The sequence below is a fragment of the Apteryx mantelli genome, chromosome 1 (assembly GCF_036417845.1).
Source record: "Apteryx mantelli isolate bAptMan1 chromosome 1, bAptMan1.hap1, whole genome shotgun sequence".
Lineage (NCBI taxonomy): Eukaryota > Metazoa > Chordata > Aves > Apterygiformes > Apterygidae > Apteryx > Apteryx mantelli.
In genome coordinates, this window is record NC_089978.1 from 90018472 (window position 1) to 90042315 (window position 23844).

Consider the following 23844-nt stretch of genomic DNA (forward strand, 5'->3'; position numbering starts at 1 on the left):
CCCGCCGGGCCCTCAGCGGCGCTTGGCGGCGGAGGCGGCGGCAGGAGGAGCCGCAGGGAGCCGAGCGCCGCCGCCGCGCCTCCCCCCCCCCCCACCGCCGCCACCCCTACCCGCGCCGCCTCGGCCGGCCCGGCAGCCGCCCCCGGCCCTGCGGCGGCCCCGGCCGCGGCGGGCGGTTGGCCCGAGGCGGCGGGCAGCGGCGGCGGCGCGCTCCCTTCCGCATTTTCCTGGGTCTCTCTCGGGCAGTGACGTGATGTGCTGACGGCGGGCCCGGCCCGGGGAGCTTGGCCGCTTCCACTCAGCTCCGAGCTCGGCCCCTCCCTCCCCTCCCGCCCGCCCGCCCCGCCGCAGCCGCCGCCGCCGCCGCCGCCGCGCTCGGCCCAGTCGCGCAGAGAGAGGCCGCGCCGCGCCAAGCGCCGCCGCCCGCCACCCGCACGGTAAGCAGCCCGGGGCCGGGCCCCGCCGCCCGGCCCGGCCCGGGCCTTCCCCTGCCCGCACCAGGCCGCAGCGCAGGCCCCGAGGAGGCCGCAGCTAGGCCGCGCCAGGGCTCCGGCAAAAGAGCGGGCCGCAGGGCCGGGGCCGGCGGGCTGCGCGCCCCCAGCGCGGCCCTGGGCAGCGGGGGCGGCGGCGGGAGGGGAGCGGAAGCGCGGCGGGGGGGTTGCGGGCTCGGGGAGAGGCGGGCGAGGTCGGTGCCAGGCCCCGGGCCCGGCCGAGGGGGGTTCGGAGAGTGTCTGGAGGAGGAGACAAAATGGCGGCGCGCGGGGGGGGGAGGCGGAGGGCGCCGGGCGCCATCTTGAATTAATCGTTCGGCGTAGCCAGTGTCTCGGTGCAGGCCGGGCCGGGCCGGAGGGGGGAGCCCCTGGCCCCGCTCATCGCAGCGCCGGGCCGCGGGCTCCGGAGAGGGAGAGCCCGTAGCCTCCCCACCCCCGCTTCTCCTCTCTCTCTTCTCCGCCTCTCCCTCCTCCCCTCCGCGGCGCCTGCCAGCCAGCGAGTCGCAGGGGAGCTCGGCGCTTTCCGGCCCGCGGCGGCTTCCTGTGCTGCAGCGCCAGGGCTGTCAGCGGTGCCCCCTTCTCCTGCGGCGCCTGGCCCGGCCCCGCCGCACGGCCGCTCTCCTCTGCCGCTGGGCCGCGCTGGTTTTCGGCTGTACCTGACGCGCTCCTTCGCCCGGCCGCCCTGCGAGAGGCGCAGTGCCCCCCTGGGGGACACCCCTTGGTACTGGGCTCCCCTCCGAGCATCTCCTCTCCTGCAGAGACTCCCAGCAGGGTGGCGCGTAGCTTTCAAAGGGACGCTCCGGGCTGGTTATTTCCCTAACTCAGGTTCTGTTAAAAACGAGCTTAGGTGTCACCTGATGCACAACATCTCTGTGAAATCTGGAGGAAGCCACTTTTTTTTTTTAACCTGTATCTGCAAATGCCCACACCACTGACCTACAACAAAAGAGAAAAAAAGACTGTAGTTTTTTTTTACTAAATCACAGTGAAAACAACAATACTAATTCTTCTGCCAAAACAGAGGGAGATGCATAATGAAATAAACAGCTAAATGATTACAGTCATATTTGTAACATTGTTTTTATTCTTCCATTTATTCATCTAATAATCTTGGGGGCTATTTCCCAGATAAGCATTAGATGTTACAGGAGTATAATTTTTAACCTTTCATGTGCGTGTGACTGAGAGTGTGTGTGTACATTGCATTCTCCATAAGTGGGTCATGTAGGGAGAGTTATTACACTGCAGCAGTAGTGTTCACTGAACCCATAGTTGTCTCATAACCACAGTGAAGCTTTGGGTAGCTCGGGGCTCTAACCCAATTGGGACATGCAGGGCGTGCTGCAGTTTTTAATGTGATGTAGCAAGGCATGATGGGAGCTTGGTTGCAGTTGTACATTAGGTCGTCTTAGCGTAGGTAGGGGCTGGGGTTTGGACATGGGGAATTTTGCTGTTTATGCCTTGCTTTTTCTGGGGTGGGGCAGAGTTTTGCCGTGCAGTAATTTGCTTTATGCCTCTGTCCACAAATGAACAGATGTACTGTTCTTTCCTTAGCAGTAGACAAAGGAATTTCCTATGGATTTCTTTTTCATTAAGGTGGCTTTTCTGAGGTTTCTCCTTTTTATCGTTTCCTATATTGCCTTTTTTTGAGAGGGAACAGAGAAACTGACCATTTCTGTGGCGTATTAAAGCTTTTTCTTCTAAGTAGCTCCATTTTTAAAGTTGCCCTCTCTTCTTTAAAATATGGCAGCTCATCCATTTCTTCTTATTTCACCTTGATTACATTGGTAGGCCTGTTAAGTAAACTATTTGTAATGTGATAAGCTATTGAAATGTCTGCATTGCTTTTTTTTGACTGACTGACAAGATGAGATTTAGGGAAAATCCACCATTTTATTTTATAAAGTTACTTTATTGTATTGCTAATAGCTTAATACCATTTCATCTGCGAATATATATTTTCCTATGGGCCCTTCCACTTGAAAACATTGCCTTGACTTTCACAAAAGCAAAACCAAGCAAAAACTCTCAAGGCATGTACCTTGAATAAGCAGTTAAAATAGTCAATTTGTAAGAACTACTTTTACAGACTGAATTAGGTATATTTCAGTCATATTAATTCTAAATCTGTGTGAAGCTGACATAGGCCCAGAGCCAAGTAAAAGATGTAGGTGCTTAATTATCCTTTAGGAGATAGAAAACCTGGCGTTAAGGGCCTAGGCTTTTTCTGTTGTACCCAGTGGCAGTTAGGAGAACAGCTCCCAAATTCCCTAGATTTGAACCATGAGACATGTAGATTTGGCTGTTGAGAAGGACTAAGTGTAGGGACATGGCTGGGTACCTGCTTTTCTTCAAGAGTTTAGGTTCCCAAACCAGAAATGAAAATTGCTTCTGTCTGCTTTGGTGCCAGCACCTTCTCCTGAGGTAAGTGTCTACCAGAATTACTTGAAAGAACTAAGAGGAGTTCCTGCCCATCTTGAAACCTTGCAGGAAAATGAACTGCTGAAGTTGCCTCTTTGCCTTATATCGCAGAGTTTAAGGTATTTGCCAAAGAGTTTGAAGACCTGGGTTTGGTGTGGTGCTTACGGTGAGAAACTTTGATATTTCTCATGTCAGAGAACAGCGTCTTCATCACGAAGCTGCAGGTTGGTACAGCACCGTTGGGAATACCGTCCTTTGCATTGCTGAACCTGGACCACTGCGCTGATTCGCTGATCAGAACAAGCAGGAAGAAACACAGTATTTTCTCATCTACTGGTTAGAATGTTCAAATCCTGAAATGCTTTCAGGAAATTTTTAGGGGTTATTTTTTTTCCATCCATGGACAAATGCCCTGATGCCTTTTTGGATTGCAGATTTGGATTTGGGTACCTTTATCATTTGAGACGGTTTAGCTAAATCCTGGTTTAAATGTTTACCTCCTCTTTTAGTGCTCTTTCTGTAGCAAATTTCTCTCTGTGGGGGTTTCTGTGCCTAAGTGGAGGACTATTAAGGTCTTTATTGTCCTGCACAGCTATAGGGATTTGCATACATGAATCTGTTGGCACGATCAGTGCACAAAAGTGCAGGAAATCTTGTTGCAGAAGATAAGCATTCAGTGAAGAGGTTGGGTTTTTTTTTCTTTTTCTTCTGAACAAGTACCAAAGCGCAAGTCTATGGCGTTTTTAAGACTGGGTCTTGAAAACCTACTTGCCTGAGAAACTTCCTCAGTCAGTCTGTGCATAACATGAGGCTTCATTTTGCAAAATACTTTGTCTCTGTAGTTGAAAAGAGCACGCTAATACAGAGGAGGCAGTGCTGTTATGCTGCATGTGTGGTTGAAGGTCTGCGTTGTCACTCTTGGTGCTGGAGTCTTGATGAAGTTGCACCATCAGGAATGCTACAGAGAGCTGTCAATTTTAACAGCTGTTGCTTACATTCTGGGCAGCAGTGAAAGTGGCAGCAATGGGATGGCATCAGCGGGCTTGTTCTGGAAACTGAGAAGTAATGGAGGTGGCTTCTGGGTCTTATAAGCAAAGAGGATGCAGAAATGGAGGATGAAGGAGAGCCTCCATAATAGAGACAGCAAGGAGTCTGAGGAAAGGATAGGATAGTAAAAATATATGCATGAATCATAAGAAGTAGGAATTTGTGGTGGAGTGGTGGCAGGTGGGTGATGAAAGCAGGAAATGGAGAAAACGAGTGCCACTTCCTTCAGGAGCTCCTGGTGTACTGACACTTCAAGCTAGTTGAGTTCCAGCTGATCAGAGGCTAGTGCTATGACTATAACCCTCACAAGCACAGTCAGAAACAGCATCTTGACTTTCCCCAGAAACCTGGAGAGTGAGTGCTAACTTCTTATGTGGGTGTTGCCTGAGGAGAGAAGAGATTTATTTCCACCAGTTTTTAATCCCCTCTGCCTCCTCCAAGAAAAATATCTGGATTGCTGATACAATCTTTGCTACAAAGTGACTTCTAAATTTATGAGCAGCGTAGTTTTGTGTGAATGATGGGAATGCTCTGTAGTTACAAGGTGGGGGAAAGAGTAAATGAGTGAGTAATGAAGATAATGCAGATAAAGATACAAGAGCTTGGAGAAAAGCAACAGAAAAGAATAAACACTGAAAACAACACAGAAAAGATGACACTGAACAGGAAAGAAATTAGTAGTTGACTAGGTCTGTACTTAATAGGTAGAAATGAACAAATTTGGGCCTGATTAATTCTTGCTTAAATAGCTGTGTGAAACCTTGTTAGTCTGTTCTTGCTTCTCTGGCATGACAGAAGTTGATGTGCCATCAGTCAAGCTATAATCTTGTATCTGAGACTAAGAAACACTTTTCTTTTGCTCTTGATCTTGAAAAAGCATCTGCATCAATAGATGCTCCTGTTAATAGTGGATGCTTGACAGAAAAGCTTGGCATTCAGAATAACTATGAAATTATCTGTGTCCAGTTGGACACCACAATGATTTGTTAGCACAGCTGTCTTTAAAATCTAGGCTCTTCCCAACTGAACATCACACAAGAAGTAGGGAATCCCTTGGAAAAATACTACACAGCAGCTGTTTTCACTTTAGTTTAATTTCTGGTTATATTTCATCCTCAACTTTTAAAAATACATTTTTCTGATTTATAAATTAGGTGGTTAGCTGTAAAGAGTTGAGAAATTTGAGCTAGAAAGAAGGTGAAGTCTAGAAAATACTTACTACAGGTTATGGTTATAGTGTGTTTTGAAGTAGTTGATAATTTTTTCTTTTTCATGGAAATTATCCCTGTAAAGACTGAGTTGACATAATTTTTAAAAAGGTACGATTTATGGAAACCTTGAACAGAATCTTAATGCCTCCTCTGGGCCTATTGTGATAGTATCACGGAAGTGGGGAGGTTCCTGCTCATCACTGTGAAAAGTGTTTATAGGAAGGAAAATCACTGAAGTCCATACCTTCCACTTACTTGTACAGTTCTTCCTATGAGCAGAAACATTCAGCAATATTCTGTTGCCTCTTGCTGGTTCAGCACTTGGGAAACTAGTTGGACTAAGTTCAAGGGACTAGTACAAGTTTATATGAGATCACATTTTAGCCAAATAGCCTGATCCTTATTATAATGCATATATATAAGCAGCAAAACTTAAACAGGAGTTGTAGCTTTTAGCAAGTATTTCAGCTTTGTGGTTTTGTTTCATTCTTTTCTTAAGAAGAGTAAAAGTCTTCAGTTGCTGTTACGCATTGAAGAAATGTTGACATTCTGTTAAATAATAGAAGTCTGGTAGAATTTGACATTTAGTACTTTCTGAGAACTGGTGGTATTTTTACTATAAAAGCAAATTGACAGTTTGTCTTGGGGCAGGTGGCTTTTAAATATTCATACATCTGAAATTCAAAAATCCATGATGTAATGTTCTGGAATTGGCTAACACTGATGATTTCAATCTCTGAAGTGACATAAGAGAAATAGTAATTTCCTCTGACTGTCCAAGTTTATGAACGTAGGGGACATCAAGAGTGGTATGCATTACTGTCTGTTAGTCATCTACTTTTAGCTTAAACTTCTCAAGCTTTCTTGATTTGAGAATGCTGTGTCCCCACCAACCAAAAAGACTTGAGTGTGAATGTGCCCAGGCTTTCCCTTAAAAACATTTTTCTTTGTAAGAATATAAGGAAATCACATTTTTCATATCCCTTTCTTGATCTCACGCTCCTCTTGTTCAGGCCCTGGATGTGTGGTGCTACAGAGTAGTGTTTCTGGAATCCCAAGCAGAAGTACTCTGAAATCTGGGCCGTCTTACAGCCAAGAGGTGTTTTTTGTTGACTACCTTATGCCCAGAATTTCATCTTTTCATATGACGACTATTGTACAGGCAGAGATAGTCTTCTTAGTATGATAGTTACTAGTTAAATAACCTTTCTTCTTTACCTTCTACAGACACTGTGACTGATGAGAGTTAAAGGCCATGGATGAAGATGGGCTTGAATTGCAGCCACATGAGCCAAATGCGTTTTTTGATCCAACAGGTCTGTCAGGAGATAATACATAAATAAGTGTGTTCACATTAAATATTGTTGACTGCTTGTAGTTTATTTTGTCTTTACTTAAAGGTGTCAGTGATTTTGTATAAGGTGGTCACTTTCAATTTTTTGTTGGTTTTGTTACTCAGAGCAATATGAATGAGCTGATTCAGTGAAGTGTTAGTTGTTTGGATATTGGAGAAACTGCAGAATCGCTTGTGTTCTAGTGCTTTATCAGCTACCCTGTATGTTTACCTGTCTTAATTACTTGTATGCTATTATGATGGTTTTGCTAAATGGCTACCTAGTGTAAAAGTTGGAGTCAAATAGAAGTAATTTCAGTATTAAACACTTGAGTTAGTTTTATAATTTCAATGCTATTTTAATTATGTTTTTCAGGAGCTGATGCAGCCCACATGGATGGAGATCAGATTGTTGTGGAAGTACAGGAAACAGTATTTGTTTCAGATGTAGTGGACTCAGATATAACTGTGCATAATTTTGTTCCTGATGATCCAGATTCTGTAGTAATCCAAGATGTCATTGAGGATGTTGTTATCGAGGATGTTCAGTGCCCAGACATCATGGAGGAGCCAGATGTGTCTGAAACTGTCATTATTCCTGAACAAGTGCTGGACACAGATGTAGCCGAAGAGGTTTCTTTGGCTCATTGCACTGTCCCAGATGACGTTTTAGCTTCTGACATAACAGCGGAAGCAATGTCAATACCAGAACATGTACTGACAAGCGAGTCAATGCATGTACCTGAGGTTGGACATGTAGAACATGTAGTTCATGATAATGTTGAAGAGGCAGATATCGTCACTGACACTCTGGGAACAGATGTTGTTTCAGAAGAAGTCTTGGTGGCAGACTGTGCCTCAGAAGCAGTGATTGATGCCAATGGAATCCCTGTGGAACATCAAGATGATAAGGGCAACTGTGAAGATTACCTTATGATTTCCTGTAAGTGTCTGGGCAAAGCCATAAAAATTCTCGGGATATTGGCCTGGGTGGTGTTTGAAATAGCTGGGGAAGGGTTTATAACAATGCCCAAAATAGAGTTTCTGTATTATTTAATGAAACAAAAGTCTCACAAATATGTTCAAAAAAACTTTTTTTTTAGGAATGTGTAACAGCTAAAAGTTCTCATGAAACTAATGGAGAGGAATACTAGCAAATGCATGTCTGATTATAAATTATTTCTGTGGCATTTTATAGAATATGAACAAAAGAGTAAGAATTCCAGTAGGCTAAATGCTATATACTTAGAATGAACTGAAAGAAAATAAATATGGCATTGTTTGAACATACACGTATGTGCAGATTAGTAAGATTACTGCCAAGCTATTAAGAAAGCAGCAAAACTATTTCATGGAAAAGGGAGTCAAAAAACTTTTTTCGAAGTCTAAATGATATTTTGTTATCTTTGTCTTGTTTTTTGCTATACTTCCCCCACCCTCCCTTCCCATTTATAGTTAGATACCAGCAGTAATGTTTTTCTTTGCTATTAGGATGTGTTCTCTTTTTCTTGATTAAGCAAAGGATGTGAAGGAATGCTGCTAATAAAAAGAATAGGTATTGCTGCTCATAGCTGAGAAGCAACCTTAAATATCTTAATCTCCCTTCTCTTAGAAACAGTGGCACAATCCATCTGAATCATGATATTTTCAGAGACTTCAGGTGGGGAGTGGGGAAAGAACATAGCAAATCATCGGGCCTTTTTGTGCTAGGGATATCCATTTGTGCAAACTAGAACTTACTCTTAGCATATTATTTATTATAATGCTTACTCAATGCAACACCTAGGAACATCAGAGTGTCGCTGCTGGATGTTTGTTTGTCATAGAAATAGAAAAACTTTTTTAGGCTGGTTAGCTTGTTTAATTGCCATTTCAGATCACTTCAAGTTTGTCCAGCATTAAATGATGCCATTGATGAGGCATACTTGATGCTCTCTATCATTTAATTCCACTGTTACTTTTTTTTTTTTTGGACGCTTCTTTTTAAATGTATTATAACTTGTTTTAATTTTATATTCTGTGCTTATGGATTTTAATGTTGCTTCTCCTTACCTAGGATCACTGCATTTCTTAATTTATCATCTCTTGAGTTCCTTGAGTAACCTTGTGCAGCCATGTTTTGAGTTTATATGAGGTACAGTTAATTCTCTATTATCTGGGAAAACAATGAAATGGGATAATGCAAAATATAAATAATACAAAATATTGTAAAATTAAGCTGCAAGAATATGCAGAGGTGAAATGGAGAGGAGATATCAGGGATGCTGCTGAGTGTGGAGCACAAACATCCCTGAAATAATAGTTATCCAAACCAGTACATGCCCTCTGTGCAGTACAATACAGTGCAAATGTAATTTTCTAATTTGAGACCCCAGGTAGTTCATATGAAAGCAGCTCAAATGCTTCTGCACTTGCAGCATAGTTAACAACAAAGTGGATAATCCACCCGTGGATAATTGAGACCTGACTGCGTAGGGGCTCTGCTGATGATCCTTCACTGATCCTTATCCTTGACAGTAGCACTTTAAGTTGCTGTTGCTCCTGCCCGTCTGCTCACTCTTCCCCTGCAGGTTATCATCCTAAAGCATGGACAACAGAGGGAGGCTTCTGGGGTTGCTGGCGTGTGAACATTTTACAAACTGGTGTCTGCATAAATTCAAGCAACGGGCGGCATAGATGCGTTAGATGTCCCGTTCAGCCATTGCCAGTGTAGCCTCTGATAGTGGGACAGACATGGATGAGGACAGAGTGTATTGGCAGATGCCATGTTGCATGATCCCTAAAATATGCGACAGCGAGGAAGACTTTGATGTATCTGTTGTCAGTAGGTGGTAACTGACAGAGAACATAGGAATTTAATGATTCAGTTGTATTAGGATATTCTCCATTTTCAGTCACATATTTCTGCAGACATGTGAATTCCATACTTTATTTAATATTAAATGCTTCTTGATAGTCTTGCAAAGTACTTTCTTTAGCTTCAGAACCTTAAATAAGTCAGCACTTAAAACAATCATTTTGTTACAAAAAATGTCTTCTTTATTTGTGTTTAAATTATTAAGTGTGTGCTACAGTTCATTTTAAAGGGAAGTTCCCTATTACCACCTACTGTGTTTAAAGCCTGCCTAACAAGTTCTTCTGGTTTTGAAGTCAGAGGCTAGTACTTTCCCGTCAAGACTGTCTTTCCAAATAGTCTCTCCGTTGTAGAGAAAACATTATTTGAATTCATTTCCATTTCTTTGCATTGGCAGTGTGTGTGTTTCTTGATCTTCTCTGTTGACTCTCTCTGTTCTTCAGTTCTACTTAGTAGTCAGGGGTTTTTAAAAGATAGTAACGTCAACCCAGTTTTTGATTTTTCTTCTTAACCTGTAAGTTCATGCTTGATTCTGGCAGACCTCCTTGAATTGCTAGGGCAAATGTTGGAATAGAATTTTGCCTGCTGTTATAGTAGGCAAATGTTGCTGCTTCCCAGATCTGGGAATTTGACTGCATTCTTCAGAATGCTTTTTCCCATCTTCTTTTATCTTGTCACTTGAAAAGCAGGGATTAACACCGTTTTCCTTTTGTGGTCTTAGGTTTCTCAGTCTATATTCTGCAGTCATAGGCAAAATCCTTTGCTATCTTCTTCCTAACTTTTGGTTCTCTTTGTGTTTTCATTCCTGATGAATTGTGTCTACTTAGCTTTTTTAAAACAAGATCGTTTTCTTATTTTATCCTGTAAATACCTTTTTTGAAATTATTAAGTATATGTACTTCTCTTACGTTATATTTCTGCTTTCTTTCATGGTTTCAGACTTTCGTCTCTTCGAAGAGCACAATCCCCATGTGTTTCATTCTGTGACTTTCCTTCAAGAAACTCACTTACTATTTTAATACTTCTTTTTCCATTTCCATTTAATTTAGCCTCTACATTGCTATGTCTTTGTGTTTTCATTCCCAGGATAATGCTTCTTGACACAACTTACATCATCACTTATCTTTTGATGTGCTCACTTACCTCTTTTTTGGGTACTTTGCCTTTGCCCTCAAGCTGGCTTTTTGGTCTCTGGTAGATTTGGGACACTTATGCCAGAACTGAGTCAGGTATTTGTTCATTCAACAGAGGATGCAAACTGTTACTAATCAGTTGCTTGAAAGGATTCCGGGTTTGATAAATCATTTTTTTTTCACATAAGCTATAACAAATTAGTTCATGAGGATTCTCCATAAAATTTGGTCAGAAAAGGATAAATTGTCTTCTGGCACACACCAGTCCAAATTGGTTGGTGGTAAATTTTAAGGCTTGGAAAATCATTTCCCCCAAGTGAAACGGTAATGGTGAGATTAGTTAATTTTTTAGGAAAAAAAAAAAAACAAAAACCAAATGTCATGGACTAATAGAGCAGAATAGTACCTTACAGCTAGTCATGTGGTGGGAATTAAGATTTTTGCTTGTCTGGTTTTATTCAGTTTGGCAAAGTAAGACATGTCCTTTGTCATGAAGTAGGCAAAAGGTTGCACTCTGGTGTACGCGTATTTAATTGCAGTAAAACTGATAAGGCACAGAGAAGAGTAGCCTCACAAAGTTTACGTTTCCCTTGTAACCTGCAGATTTCGGAAGTTATGTGATGTTTACAAATACAGGGGCTATGTTATGTCCATATCTTTGCTTTGAGTTAGAAATGTCTTTGTTTGTTGTATCTGAATTAACACTTTTCATTGCAGGAGTCAGAACCTGGCATACTCAAAGAGATAAAATAATGATTACGTTGTTTCTTAGGTCTAGATGAAACATACCTTTCCTCATCCTTGGATAATATGTTTAAGTTGAAAGTGATGGACCTAATCAACAAAACCATAATGCTCATGCCTTCATTACTGCCATGCAGTAGACTTTTATGCAAGAAAACAAAAATGGTTTTATTTGCTTTTTTTAGCTTAAAGTTAAGTGCCCATCTCTTTTCCCTGGAAATTTCTACAGATGCAGCAAACCACGTTTTTCTTTCTGTGGGGTAGAACTTGCTGCCATGCTTTCTTTCTGATCATTAGACAAGTCCTGAGTAGGAGTGGTTGCAACTAAGGAAGCTCAGGGAGTTGACACGTCGGGTGAAGGGGACCAAGAGCTCCTTTGCTCTGAGTAGTGCCCCAGAGCTTTGTCTGTTTTGTGTGCTGGGGAAGGCAGAGCAACACGGCCAAGTGTTAGATACCAACTCAGAGCTAAGGAAATTCTGCCCTGAGGGGAGCTTCAGACACATGGGCTATACAGTTGCTCACGTGTGATGGCAATGGTATTAAAATTGAAATAGAACAGATTTATTTTCTCCCACAGGTTGGGAAACTTGCCTTGCCATTAACAAAATAACTGGGCAGTAAAATTAATTTTCTCAGTGGACTAGGAGTTCTCTGCTATCAGATGAACTACAAGTAAAATGTATATATCACAGATACCTGAACAAAGTCCACTTGGGGAATACAGCATGCTTTTAATCTATTTTAGAGAAAACATGATAGTAAGCAGTGGCCTTTTTCATTAAGAATGGTTAAACAGGGCTGTTTCTTTTGTAAGCAGACAAGTATGTCACGATATGCATTTTGTTAGCAGTGGAGGGAATCGTTTGGGAACATAAAGGATGAAAAAATAGATGTTTTTTGTCTACTTGCTCCATATACAGATTTTGAGGTGTTAAATTCTGTTTTGACACCAGTTTTTCTTAAATATCTCTAAAAGAATTGTCTTAGTGTGATAGGTACTAATGAGCTGAGGTGCCTTAGTGCTAAAGTAAATTTTATCTTTTTTGTTCCTTTAATTTTCCTCATTTAATCCCATGTAAGGGAGAAACTGTAGGAGAAAAAAGCTTTTGAAAACCAATAGAAAATAAAGACAAGTACAAATCTTTGCGGTTTTCTAGTTAGAGGTAAAAGGCTGCAAGGCTACAAGATCTATATATGCTGAGCTATTAAATATTGGATATAAAAAGCTAAAGCCAATTTCTTGAGGAAAACTTCTGCATCATGGTTGAACAAATGACATACCATTTAAGCAGATGCACTATGCAGGATCTTGGACTACTGTTTATTTTCTGGTACAGGGAAAGTGGCTTGAGCTGGATTTTAAATATTGTTTTTATTATTATTGATGCATGGGGGCTTGTTTCTGTCCCAAGAATGCAGTTGGATGTATTTTCATAGGAGAGGAAAGATACAGGAGATAGTTATATTGCTTGGATGTTAAAAATTATGACATTATGTAAGTTGGTTACTTTAGGTATAACATTTTCTGGAAAACAAATGCCGTTGTAATAGAATAAATATTAAACAAATGATCTGTTGTTAATAGCTTGTTTTTCTTTGCTTGACCCTTTATTCCTTCTTTTCTTATCTCTTGGACTCTTTTTGTTGTTTTCTCCCTATTGTAAATGGTGACTAGATAGGCTTTAAATAGGGATTGTGCCCTGTCTTTCACGTTGTGGGAACCTTTCTCATCTGTGCTTTTAATAAAAAAATCAAGCATTACCTTTATATGGAAATCATTATTATAATATTGGAAATACATACTTTTTTTTAGTTGTTTCTTACAGCTTGCAATATATAAAGAGCAGGCTCATCAATCAGTGAAATCTATGAAGAGCGTTAGCAAACTAGGCGTAGACTGCATTCTTGGAATTTATTTTACACAAAATGATGTCGTTTCTAATAATTTTTCTCTCTTTTTTTTTAACTTGGAGAATTAGTCTGAAGCTACCCTTTTACTCAAGCCACTAGCTAGTAGAGAAAACATAATAATATCATACATTTAGTTTCAGTTAATATCTAATTTATATACATGCACAATGTATGACAGCATTGGAAAAATGCCATTCTGATTTTTTTTTCTTGTATGTGACTTGTGATTAGTTTAATAACTGCCCAGTGTCTATACTAGAAAGGAAGTGGTCTCTTATAAACTTAACTAATACTTAAAAATACCTCTTTTTTTTTTTTAATTTCAAAGAAGAAGAATGTAAAAAAAAATAGCAGTCATCCATGGGTGAGATAGGTATGCGTAGGATCCCTTGATGGGCTATGAATTTGAATGAAAAATTCAACCGTCATCAGAGTTTCAATTTCAACATTGATCAGTCATGTATTTATGAGTCTCATTCTCTCTGATTATGAGACTGTGATACATGGAAAATGCAGAAGCATAGGGGAAGTGTTAAACAGAAATGAAATTTCATAAATGCTACCAGAACATCAGTGAATCTGTATGGATAAATGCTTATTTAGTCACAGAACAAAATATCATGGAAATGGGGCTTTGCTTGAGAGAGAGACATTCTCTTTTGCCTTGTTTGTCTCTCCTTCTGGTTTTTATCTTCTTGTATTCCTTTTTCTTTTTCTTTCCACCCTACTTTTTTTCCTGCTGTTGCCTCTTTGCTACTGTACTGCTGATCGTCTTACTTTGTCAAGCCCCTCAAGGACTTCCGTGTTTCAAGCATTGCCATCTGTCAGTGAAATTTTTTTCTTTCATACGGGGAAGGTTGGACTATTTCTGCATGTCTCTTTCACTACACTTTAATGGAACTGTTAAATAATATTTAAACTAAATAGCTGTTGCATTTTTAAAATGCTGTTGAGTGGAAAGGGAAGTTAAGGATAAACTATAAATTGTATAATAAATCTTCTAAGTCATGTTGTTTAACAGATGACTTTGAACCTTGGAGAACTTCTATCTGTTGTTTTTAAAGAATAAATAGAGCGTATTTTTAAAATCTAGAATTCTTCTGTTTTACAGATATCATCAAGGGATAATTCCGTAGATAGATAATTTATCTGTTTTTGTTAGAAAAAACAAGCCCGTCTCATAAGGTGCACATAGGTTTGGTGTGTTTTTTTATATTACTTCAGCTGTAATTTTTCTTCCTTGAGTCTGTTCCAGCAGCAGTTGAACTTGGTGGCAGAGTTTCCCTTTGGCTTCAGTGATATAAAATCAGTCTACACTGATTTGAAAGCCTTCCAAGTATACATGCATGACACTGGAAACAGCCAAGTTAAAGGAGAACAACTGTATAAATCTAACATAGGAACCAAAGCGAGTTTAATTTTTTGTCAGAGTTCTAGTGACATTTGGTGTTTCATGCATATGCTAAGAAATTTATGAAAGTCAGTTCAATAACTGAATAGACCTACTGTGCAGCGCCATTGTTAATATGTTCCAAATAACATCTTAAGGTTTTTACTTTTGAAATGCTCTGGGATTCAGAAACAGCATATTATGTTGCACCTTGACGCAAAATCATTTTTTTTTAACACCATACTACTTGCAACTGGAAGCATTCTGTACGGTGGCCATTGATCATGAATTTGGAAAAATAGCATTAAATGCTTTTCTGCTGCTATTTTTCTGCTGAGAGTGATAGATTAACTTATTTCAGTGCTTCAGAATTTAATATGCTACTTCATATTTCTTTTTGACTAATGATATGTCATTGAGAAATTGTACTTGCATACAATTCTTTATGTTGATACATGAGACAAGATGTGGAAGTTTGATAAAAATACTTTATATAGTCATGATGGCAAGAAAATAATAGTAACACTTGAAGCTTTTTTAATTTGTTTTTTAGTAGATCTTAAAGTAAATAGTAAATAGTAGGTTTGCACAGTTAGTGAGTAGCAAAACTATGATTAGTTATTGGGGTAGTTTCATGAGTGCCAATAAAGTGAGCATACTACATTAAGTATTTTGTATATGGTAGGCATGGTAGTTTTAAAAAAAAATCTACAGTATTTATTGTACAGTTCTTACACTTCTTTTAGTATAAATTTTATGTCTGATTATCATGAATCAAAGTTATACATGGCTCTGAGGGAGACATAGCAGCCTCCAAAAGTAACTGAATAAACCGTAAAGTCAAAAATTTCAAGTATGTTGTCACGTTAAGAGTTCTTAAGTTAAATAAATTCAAGACTATGAGAAACTTCTGGGCTTTTGAAATTGGGAGATTCCCTGAAGGTCTTGAGATACTGGATTTGATTTTGCCAATGCATATTTAGTAATTTGTCTTGAAAGCCTATGTTTGGTAAAGTAAGATTGTGTGTGTGTGTGCAAGTGTAGTGTACTTCTTAAAAATCAGAAATGTGATGTTCTTTTTAAAGTTGTCATTAGCCATGTTTCTGTGGGAGGCCAAGACAAGTTGCAGCAATTCAATTTGAAGTTTGTTGTCAATGTACTTTTGAAAGGAAGAGAACAAAATTCAGCTGATAGCGAGGAGAGTATATAGGGCCATAGTATAAAATCCAGTGCAAGTCCCTTTCTGTAAGGGCACGATGAACGACGAGTTGAATAGGTTCACCCGTGCAGCAGTGTCAGGGCAGGGCTTTGGATCTTTGTTCCTTCCATCCCTTGGCTGTTGGGTGGATGAGAAAAGGCGGATGTTTCTCTTCCTGTAGTTTTCATTTCTAGTCAGCTGAAAAAGCAGTAATAACACTGCTTTGCAAGGAAGCAAGTCTTACTCTGTTCGGTGGAAATAGTACCTCTTGCATTAGAGACAGGGTTGAGCAGCAGGTAATGCTTCTGGAAAAATCAGTTAATAGATTGTTAGATGAGGAGGAGAAAGCAGTCAAAATTGAGAATGGGTGAAATTATGCCATAGAGTAAGTACTAATGTGCTATTTTCTTCCCACCATCTTGCTGCAGATCACTGTTTCCCCACTAGCCTTGTGTGGTGCGGTGCTTGTGCTTCTAGTTGTATGACTGCAGCACTCTTGCAGTTCCCTCTGAACTATGGCTTGAATTTATTTCTGTGTTTATTGTTGTTGTTTTCAAGGATATGAAAAAATATGGGTAGGTTCTTTATCACAATGTAATTTCAAACTGCTCTCAAATTTCAGTAATAAAGTAAATTGTCTTTCCTATCTGTTTGTTTATATATGATTGGATAATTATACTGACTTGTTTTTGTAGTGGATGATGCTGGTAAGATAGAACACGAAGGTTCTGCTGAAATTACCATGGAAGCAGAGTCAGAAAGCGGCTCTTGTAAAGTGGATGGCATTTGTCCAGAAGTCATCAAGGTCTATATATTCAAAGCAGATCCTGGAGAAGATGATTTAGGTAAAATATGCTCATTTTAGAATACTCCAACCTGACATTTGAAATTTTGCATAATTAGAGACTGTGGATTCTTTCAAAAGTCAGCTGTAAAGAGCTATGGGTCCAAATGTTAAAGAATTATAAACTTTCAGTTTTCTGCAGTTTAGAATAGAATTTAGTCAAAGTACCTTAAAAATATTTCCTAATTCTTCCTAATTAGGAGGCACAGTAGACATTGTGGAGAGCGAGCCAGAGAATGATCACGCAGTCGGATTACTTGATCAAAATAGCAGTATTCGTATTCCAAGGGAGAAAATGGTTTACATGACTGTAAATGATTCTCAGCATGAAGATGAAGATTTAAGTAAGTAGGTGGCTTTCATTTGGGGACAGGGATCTTCACTTTCAACAGTGCAGTGTTCTTATTAATTTTTTCTTGATTTCTTTTTCTCTTAGATGTTGCAGAAATAGCTGATGAGGTTTATATGGAAGTGATTGTAGGAGAGGAGGACGCGGCAGTGGCCCATGAACAGCAAATTGATGACACTGAAATTAAAACTTTTATGCCCATAGCTTGGGCGGCAGCTTATGGTAGGTAGTATTCAGACAGTGACACTGACTGTAGCAAAATGTCTGGGTTTGCTTTTTTTTGGAGGATGGTGGAGTATTTGTGCTTTTGTGTGTGGGTTTTTTTTTAAAAGATTTTACATTAAGAATGGTTTCTCGGCATAATGAGCCTTAAAATTAAAAAGGGAAGAAGAGATAAGCTGTAAAGCAGGCTTCTTTTTGTTTCTATTTTAACAGGCTATTTCCTTCATATTTTCATGATGTTAGAAGGGGAAGTACACAAGCTTTCAGCTGAAAAATTGTATCTCAAGTATATCTGTCCTTCACAATTTTAGGACACAATAAGAGCTGGCTTGGGAATAAAACTGAATATTTATATTTTTTGAAAAATGGCAAATGGGAATGTTTAAGATTCAGCTAAACATTGAAACACTGACCCCTCCTTGATTTAAATGTGTTCTAGAAGGAATATATAATTATGTGTTTTCACACATGGAAATAATTAAAAAGAAGCCGAAGGGAGACATCCTAAAATTGTAGCAGGACCTTTGAGAATATTTCCAGCATTCAGAACTGTTTTCCTGAATCTTAGTACCTGGGCGCCAACTGGTGCACAAACTGATTTCCATAACTTGCATGAGCTGATAGAGCAAAATCTAGTTCTTAGAAATGTTTCTGTATTGTCCCTTCCTCCTAAACTTACTTTGGCTAAATGAAGCAGAAGAAATAGTTGAGTAAAGGACAATACTTCAGTATGTGTATGCATGACATGGATTGTGTCAAATGTCAGGGATGTGCTGTGAATGCAATAGGGGGCTGGAATCATGAAAGTAAGTCAAGGGAGAACAAGATTTCAGGAAGCTGGATGTGTTAAAAGTTGCTTAGGAGAAAAGTGAGAATGCACCTAGAGCATTATCTTTGGCCAAATGCTGGTGAGCAAAGTTTTAGTTGAGAGGAATGGGCAGAAGCCAGGTTGAGTGGGAATTCAAAATGAAATTAAGTGAACTCAAGACAGCAGTTGTAGACAGCAAGCTGAGTGATTTTGAAGAAGAATGAGAAAATTGTGCACGAATATTAAAAAAAGAGAGATGGAATTTAAAGTGGAATTTAAGAATACGGGAAACAGTAGAGTGATCGTATTGTCAGCAATAAAGCACCTAACATGTGAGGTGAGAGGTTAGGAGGAAAGGGAAGAAACAACGAAGCATGAAGGCATGAAATGACTGAGGTTTGTCACCTGCACTTCTCACAATTCTCCTCTGCTTAAAGAGGGTCTAAGAGCTGATACCAGTGGGATCTTAAAATGTGAAACCTGTGTTGCTGCTGTATTGTAGCAAAGCCCAGGTCCACTGTGTTTTACATTGCAGCATGTTTTGCAAATTTATTCTCGCGTTAGAAAATGTTTTAGGCCTGTTCTGCGTTACATTCCAGAAGGACTCTTCACGCACCTGTTGCAAACTATGCTTTCTGCGTGTGAGATGGGGAAGGGGTTTTGGGCATTCATGTCACTTGCCACATTTGCTGTTCAGCACTTTTGCTAGCATATGAATAGAGTTTTCAGGCTCTGCACGTGCCTGTTGATGGCTATGGTTCTTCTCACATTCGGTCATAAATATTTATTCTCTGCACTCTACAAAGGGAGCAGCTTTTGGGCATCTTGCATTTTCTTCCACTTTTGTCTTCATGTTTTATTTGCGCGCTCTTCTTTCACTAGGTGCTATTGCCTTCTCCTGATTCAAGTAAATACTTCTCCACAAAATTTGTTCTTAAAATTTACTTATGCGCTTAAATCACCAAAAGTAAAACAAATAGCCAATAAGTATCTTCCCAAGTATATAGATATTTACTTTTATATATTTACTTTTAATTCTTGTGTTTGTTTTACATCGCATGATACCATTTGTATGTGAGGCAAAGATGGTATTTCCCTCTTTGTGTTATACAATACTGTACATACTCTTTGTTTCCAATATAAATAACTTGTAAATGTTAAAATACTGATGCACAAACAGTATGTTGGATGCTTTGTATGCAAATTTGTGGCTGTTCAGAATGACTCATTGTTCACAGTTCCAGTTCTGAAACTCAGTGAGTGAGGAACTTCAGTCAGGTGATTTCGGATGTCTGGAAGTGAATGGGAGCTCACACATTAATGGATATATCAGGGCTGAGTAGAAAATCAGGCACAATAAGTACTGTGACGTGCTTGTGTTTACTGACATGAAACATTTTGGGCATAGTTAGTAACCAAAGAAATAGAAAAGAATCCTGCATTCGAAGGAGAACTTTTTGGGAAATGGAAATCTGTTTACTCCTGTAAATCGTGTAGGGCTTTAATCTAACAAAGCCAACACTTCCAGGTTCATAATGCCAAACAATTCATAAATTACATACAGAGCAGTTTTGCAGCTCATCCTGTATGTTATTATGGTTTGATTAAATGTCAACCTAATACTTCATCTTGCCATTTTTTTAATTACCGTTGTAGAGTTTGAGGTTCAAATAATATGTGGAGTGATGACAGCAGGTAACTTTTTAACTTATCTTTTTAGGTAATAATAATGATGGGATTGAAAGTCGGAACGGCACTGCAAGTGCTCTTTTGCACATAGATGAGTCAGCTGGACTTGGGAGACTGGCTAAGCAAAAACCAAAGAAAAAAAGGAGACCTGAGTCTAGACAGTATCAAACAGGTGAGTATTTAGTAGCTGTCTACTCTGGTTTGTATAGGTACTTATCTGTAAACAATTGTATTTTGTTGATAGGTTGTGCAATGTCATATAGAAAAGAACGATTATTTTGCTTGATTATTTATTTATTCCTCACACACAAAGAGGAATTATTTTGTTGGCAACACTTTTACCTCATAGACAAGTGCATATTTTATTGTAAATTTTTTAAAGACATAGTAGGTTTGTGGTTTTTTGGGGGGGGGGGGGCGGGGGGGGAGAGATTTGGCATCAGAGCTTCCAGTAGAGGGGAAACTCTGCCATAGAAAGAACAGTATCATAGCAAAAGGTTAAAGGCCTATAAACTTAATTTCCTACACTAATTTTAATATAACTTTTTAAAAGCTGATGTTAGACAACTAAACAGTGTTGAATAATAGTACTTTGAAAAAACCCTTTTTGTCTTTATTGAGAATATAGAAAACAAACTTAATACATTGCATTATATCAACTCAATAAGTAACTGGAAAGTCTGAACTTTGCATGTTATGTTAGGTAGTGTAAATTCTATGCCCTTTTTTGTTTTACTTGTGAAATAAATTATCTTCAGGTTCATTCCAGTGTTCGTTCTTGCCTCTGTAAGAACAGATAGGCTATTCTGGCATTATTTGATTTCTACTGCTACTGCATTATGGTCTGAATAATTTATTTGGTCTGATAAAGCTGAAAAAGCACATGACTGTTTGTTTTAGTAGCCTTGACTTAAGTTATACTAGAAGTTCCTTTCCCAAATTGTGACTTGACTGTAGGAATTCTGTTTTCTCTAACTCTCAGTTAGTAAACCAGGCAAATTTTATCCTTGAAGCTTGCTTTTTGTATTTCCAGCTACCTAGTAAGTTCTCTTTCTAAAACATTTTTGGAAAAGAGAGTGTTTGAGCATGCCTAGACAAATTCAGGATAAACAAATTCAGGCTGATGGATCAGTGCAAAAGAACAACTTCCAAAGCTTTGAGGTGTCCTCATATGAAACACGTTCTCCCTGACTCCTACTTGAATCTCTCTTCTGATCGTAATGGCGACAGATGGCACAAGGAGGAGGTGTTAGTTTGGGGGCATGTGAATTGTAGTCAGTGGTAGGTGATTAAACTGCCAGATTAAACTTCATCTACCAATTCACAGAAAGCAGATGAAGATTATGTGATATACTTACTATATTATGCTCAATATAACACGTTGGGTTCTGTTCTTTGCACCAGCATCAGTTTCTGCATGTATTTAATGTGTGAACTCAGTCAGAATGCATTAAAATAGAAATATTGGAGGGGAAAAACATCTGCATACTACTTTGGTTTTCTGCATCTAAAATGGATAGTTTCTTTTTCTCTCTTGATAATAATAATTAATGAAAACAGTAATTCTGTCAATTTCTTACACCTAAACCAGTAACGAGCTTGATTATTACACAGCAAAGTATGTGTCTGTGCCTTTATATGATGAGTAGAATCAATTCATTTTCTTAACGTTGAATTAAAATTCTGTTATGATGGCTTGCTGTTTCAGGTTGTTATATTCACAGATTGTGTCATATCATTTCCTTCTCTGATTAAAATTATAGTTTCTAATTAAAAGACAATATTTAAAGACTCTTAGAAGTTTAATAACTGTTAAGTTGAATTTTTACAAATTCCTTTAATATAATTCATGTGACATTTTTTTTATTTGGAGAGGCACACATCCTGCTGAATGTTTCTCGCTTCACAGTACTGCCAAATGCAGAAGTTCTGAAACTGCAGCTGTTAACATTGTAAAACTGACTAGCGATTCTGTTTAATAAATATAGGAAAGTTGCATTTAATGATACATACAAACTTGATCTTATTTAACAGTTCAGCTTATTGTTAAGGTTAAGATATGAAATGTATTGAAGTGTAATATTTATCAAGTGTTCTGTTGTTTTTCAGCAATAATTATTGGTCCCGATGGTCATCCGTTGACGGTCTACCCCTGCATGATTTGTGGAAAGAAATTTAAATCTAGAGGTTTCTTGAAAAGGCACATGAAAAACCACCCGGAGCACCTTCTTACTAAGAAGAAATATAGATGCACAGACTGTGATTACACTACGAATAAAAAAATAAGTTTACATAACCACTTGGAGAGTCATAAGCTGACCAACAAAACGGAAAAGCTTATTGAGTGTGATGAGTTTGGGAAAAGCTTCTCTCATGCAGGAGCTTTATTTACTCACAAAATGGTGCACAGGGACAAAGGAGTTAATAAAATGCACAAGTGCAAATTCTGCGATTATGAGACAGCAGAACAAGGATTACTGAGTCGTCACCTTTTAGCTGTCCACAGCAAGAACTTTCCTCATATTTGTGTAGAGTGTGGCAAGGGATTTCGTCATCCGTCGGAGCTCAAGAAGCACATGCGAATCCACACTGGTGAAAAACCATACCAGTGCCAATATTGTGAATACCGATCTGCCGACTCTTCTAACTTGAAAACTCATGTAAAGACTAAACATAGTAAGGAAATGCCATTCAAGTGTGATATTTGTTTCCAGACTTTTTCAGATACCAAAGAGCTACAGCAGCATACGCTTATGCATCAAGAAAGTAAAACACATCAGTGTTTGCATTGTGACCATAAGAGCTCAAACTCAAGCGATCTGAAACGACACATAATTTCAGTCCACACAAAAGACTATCCTCATAAGTGCGATATGTGTGATAAAGGCTTTCACAGGCCTTCGGAACTGAAAAAACATGTGGCAGCTCACAAGGGTAAAAAATTGCACCAATGCAGACATTGTGACTTTAAGATTGCAGATCCGTTTATTCTGAGTCGCCACATACTCTCAGTTCACACAAAGGATCTTCCATTCAGGTGCAAGAGATGTAGAAAGGGCTTTAGGCAACAAAATGAGCTGAAAAAACACATGAAAACACACAGCGGCAGAAAAGTTTATCAATGTGAGTACTGTGAGTATAGCACTACAGATGCCTCAGGCTTCAAACGGCATGTTATTTCCATTCATACAAAAGACTACCCTCACCGTTGTGAGTATTGCAAGAAAGGTTTCCGAAGGCCTTCAGAGAAGAACCAGCACATAATGCGGCATCATAAAGATGTTGGGCTGCCTTAAAGTCTCTTTCACAGACTTACGGCTGGAATTATAAAGGAATTTTGCCTTTCAGGCAGTTAGCTTATTTTAAAGCCAATCACCTGCGATCACACACAAAAAAAAAAACAACAAAAAAACATACTGTGCATTTGATTTGTTGCTGTATAAAAATAGGATTATTGCTTCTAGTTGACTTTTATACCTTTTGTTCAATAGCGTGTTCGGAATTCTATTCAGTTTGTTTAATAAATGAAGAAAAGATGGCAACAATAAAGTTGCATTTAATAAAGTAAACCCTGTCTCATACTGAATTTTTCAACCGTAATAGTTTATTTATATATATTTATCTTACTGACCTCGTTGATACTCACAGTGTCCATGTTAATGCAGTTTTGTCGTGAGTTTAAAAAATACGAAATTTCTTTTGATAAAATTGTCCGAGGTGTGTATAAAATGGGGAATTGTGATGTTGAAGATACAGTCACTAGGGCCCACCTAATTGTCTTCTTGTGACTATACAGACTTTGTGGCAGGTTAACTATTTTACATTTGAGGAGTTACACATCTAACATTGAAAAAAGCTATTCTGCATTTTAATTCAGGTTTCAAAGGTAAAAATTAAAAAAAAACAATGGTTTGGGGCATTTGTTATCTTTCTTTCCTTTGGAAGATTTAAAAATATGCTCAGATATTATGTTTATTATTCTGTGCTTCTTTGTCTTTGAAAGGTTGTGTGCTACAAATTAGTTGCTTTTTTCAATTTACTGCTGACTTAATGTTGGAAACATGAAATATTGCTGTTCCATTTGCAGAGTTGGTAGATTACAACTGTTTGTACATGCAGGTAAATGTACTTCAAATTTAATGGTTTTATGTATATTAATATTTCTTCGAAAGAGCAGTATGTGGGTCAAGTCACATTTT

At 39.0% G+C, this 23844-nt stretch overlaps 1 protein-coding gene across 3 annotated transcripts; it reads left to right on the forward strand.

The window, feature by feature from the left end:
- Positions 1-358: 358 nt before the first annotated feature.
- Positions 359-23214, forward strand: ZFX (zinc finger protein X-linked). Of its 3 annotated transcripts, none has more exons than XM_067297410.1 (8): positions 359-437; positions 6398-6486; positions 6880-7446; positions 16429-16578; positions 16778-16921; positions 17014-17148; positions 19677-19817; positions 21755-23214. In XM_067297410.1, the coding sequence occupies exons 2-8, from the start codon at positions 6426-6428 to the stop codon at positions 22939-22941; spliced, it is 2385 nt and encodes a 794-aa protein (XP_067153511.1). In that variant the 5' UTR covers positions 359-437; positions 6398-6425; the 3' UTR covers positions 22942-23214. The 3 variants fall into 3 exon arrangements, with proteins under 3 accessions (XP_067153511.1, XP_067153496.1, XP_067153503.1); XM_067297395.1 differs by lacking the exon at positions 359-437 and adding an exon at positions 649-3248; XM_067297402.1 differs by lacking the exon at positions 359-437 and adding an exon at positions 649-3136.
- The last annotated feature ends 630 nt before the right edge of the window (positions 23215-23844 follow it).

Bases quoted from the DNA above. Each gene is read 5' to 3' on its own strand.
- ZFX (XM_067297410.1), top strand. From the start codon at position 6,426: ATGGATGAAGATGGGCTTGAATTGCAGCCACATGAGCCAAATGCGTTT. The intron at 16,579-16,777 runs GTAAAATATGCT...CTTCCTAATTAG, and splicing joins TCCTGGAGAAGATGATTTAG to GAGGCACAGTAGACATTGTG. The intron at 17,149-19,676 runs GTAGGTAGTATT...TTATCTTTTTAG, and splicing joins AGCTTGGGCGGCAGCTTATG to GTAATAATAATGATGGGATT.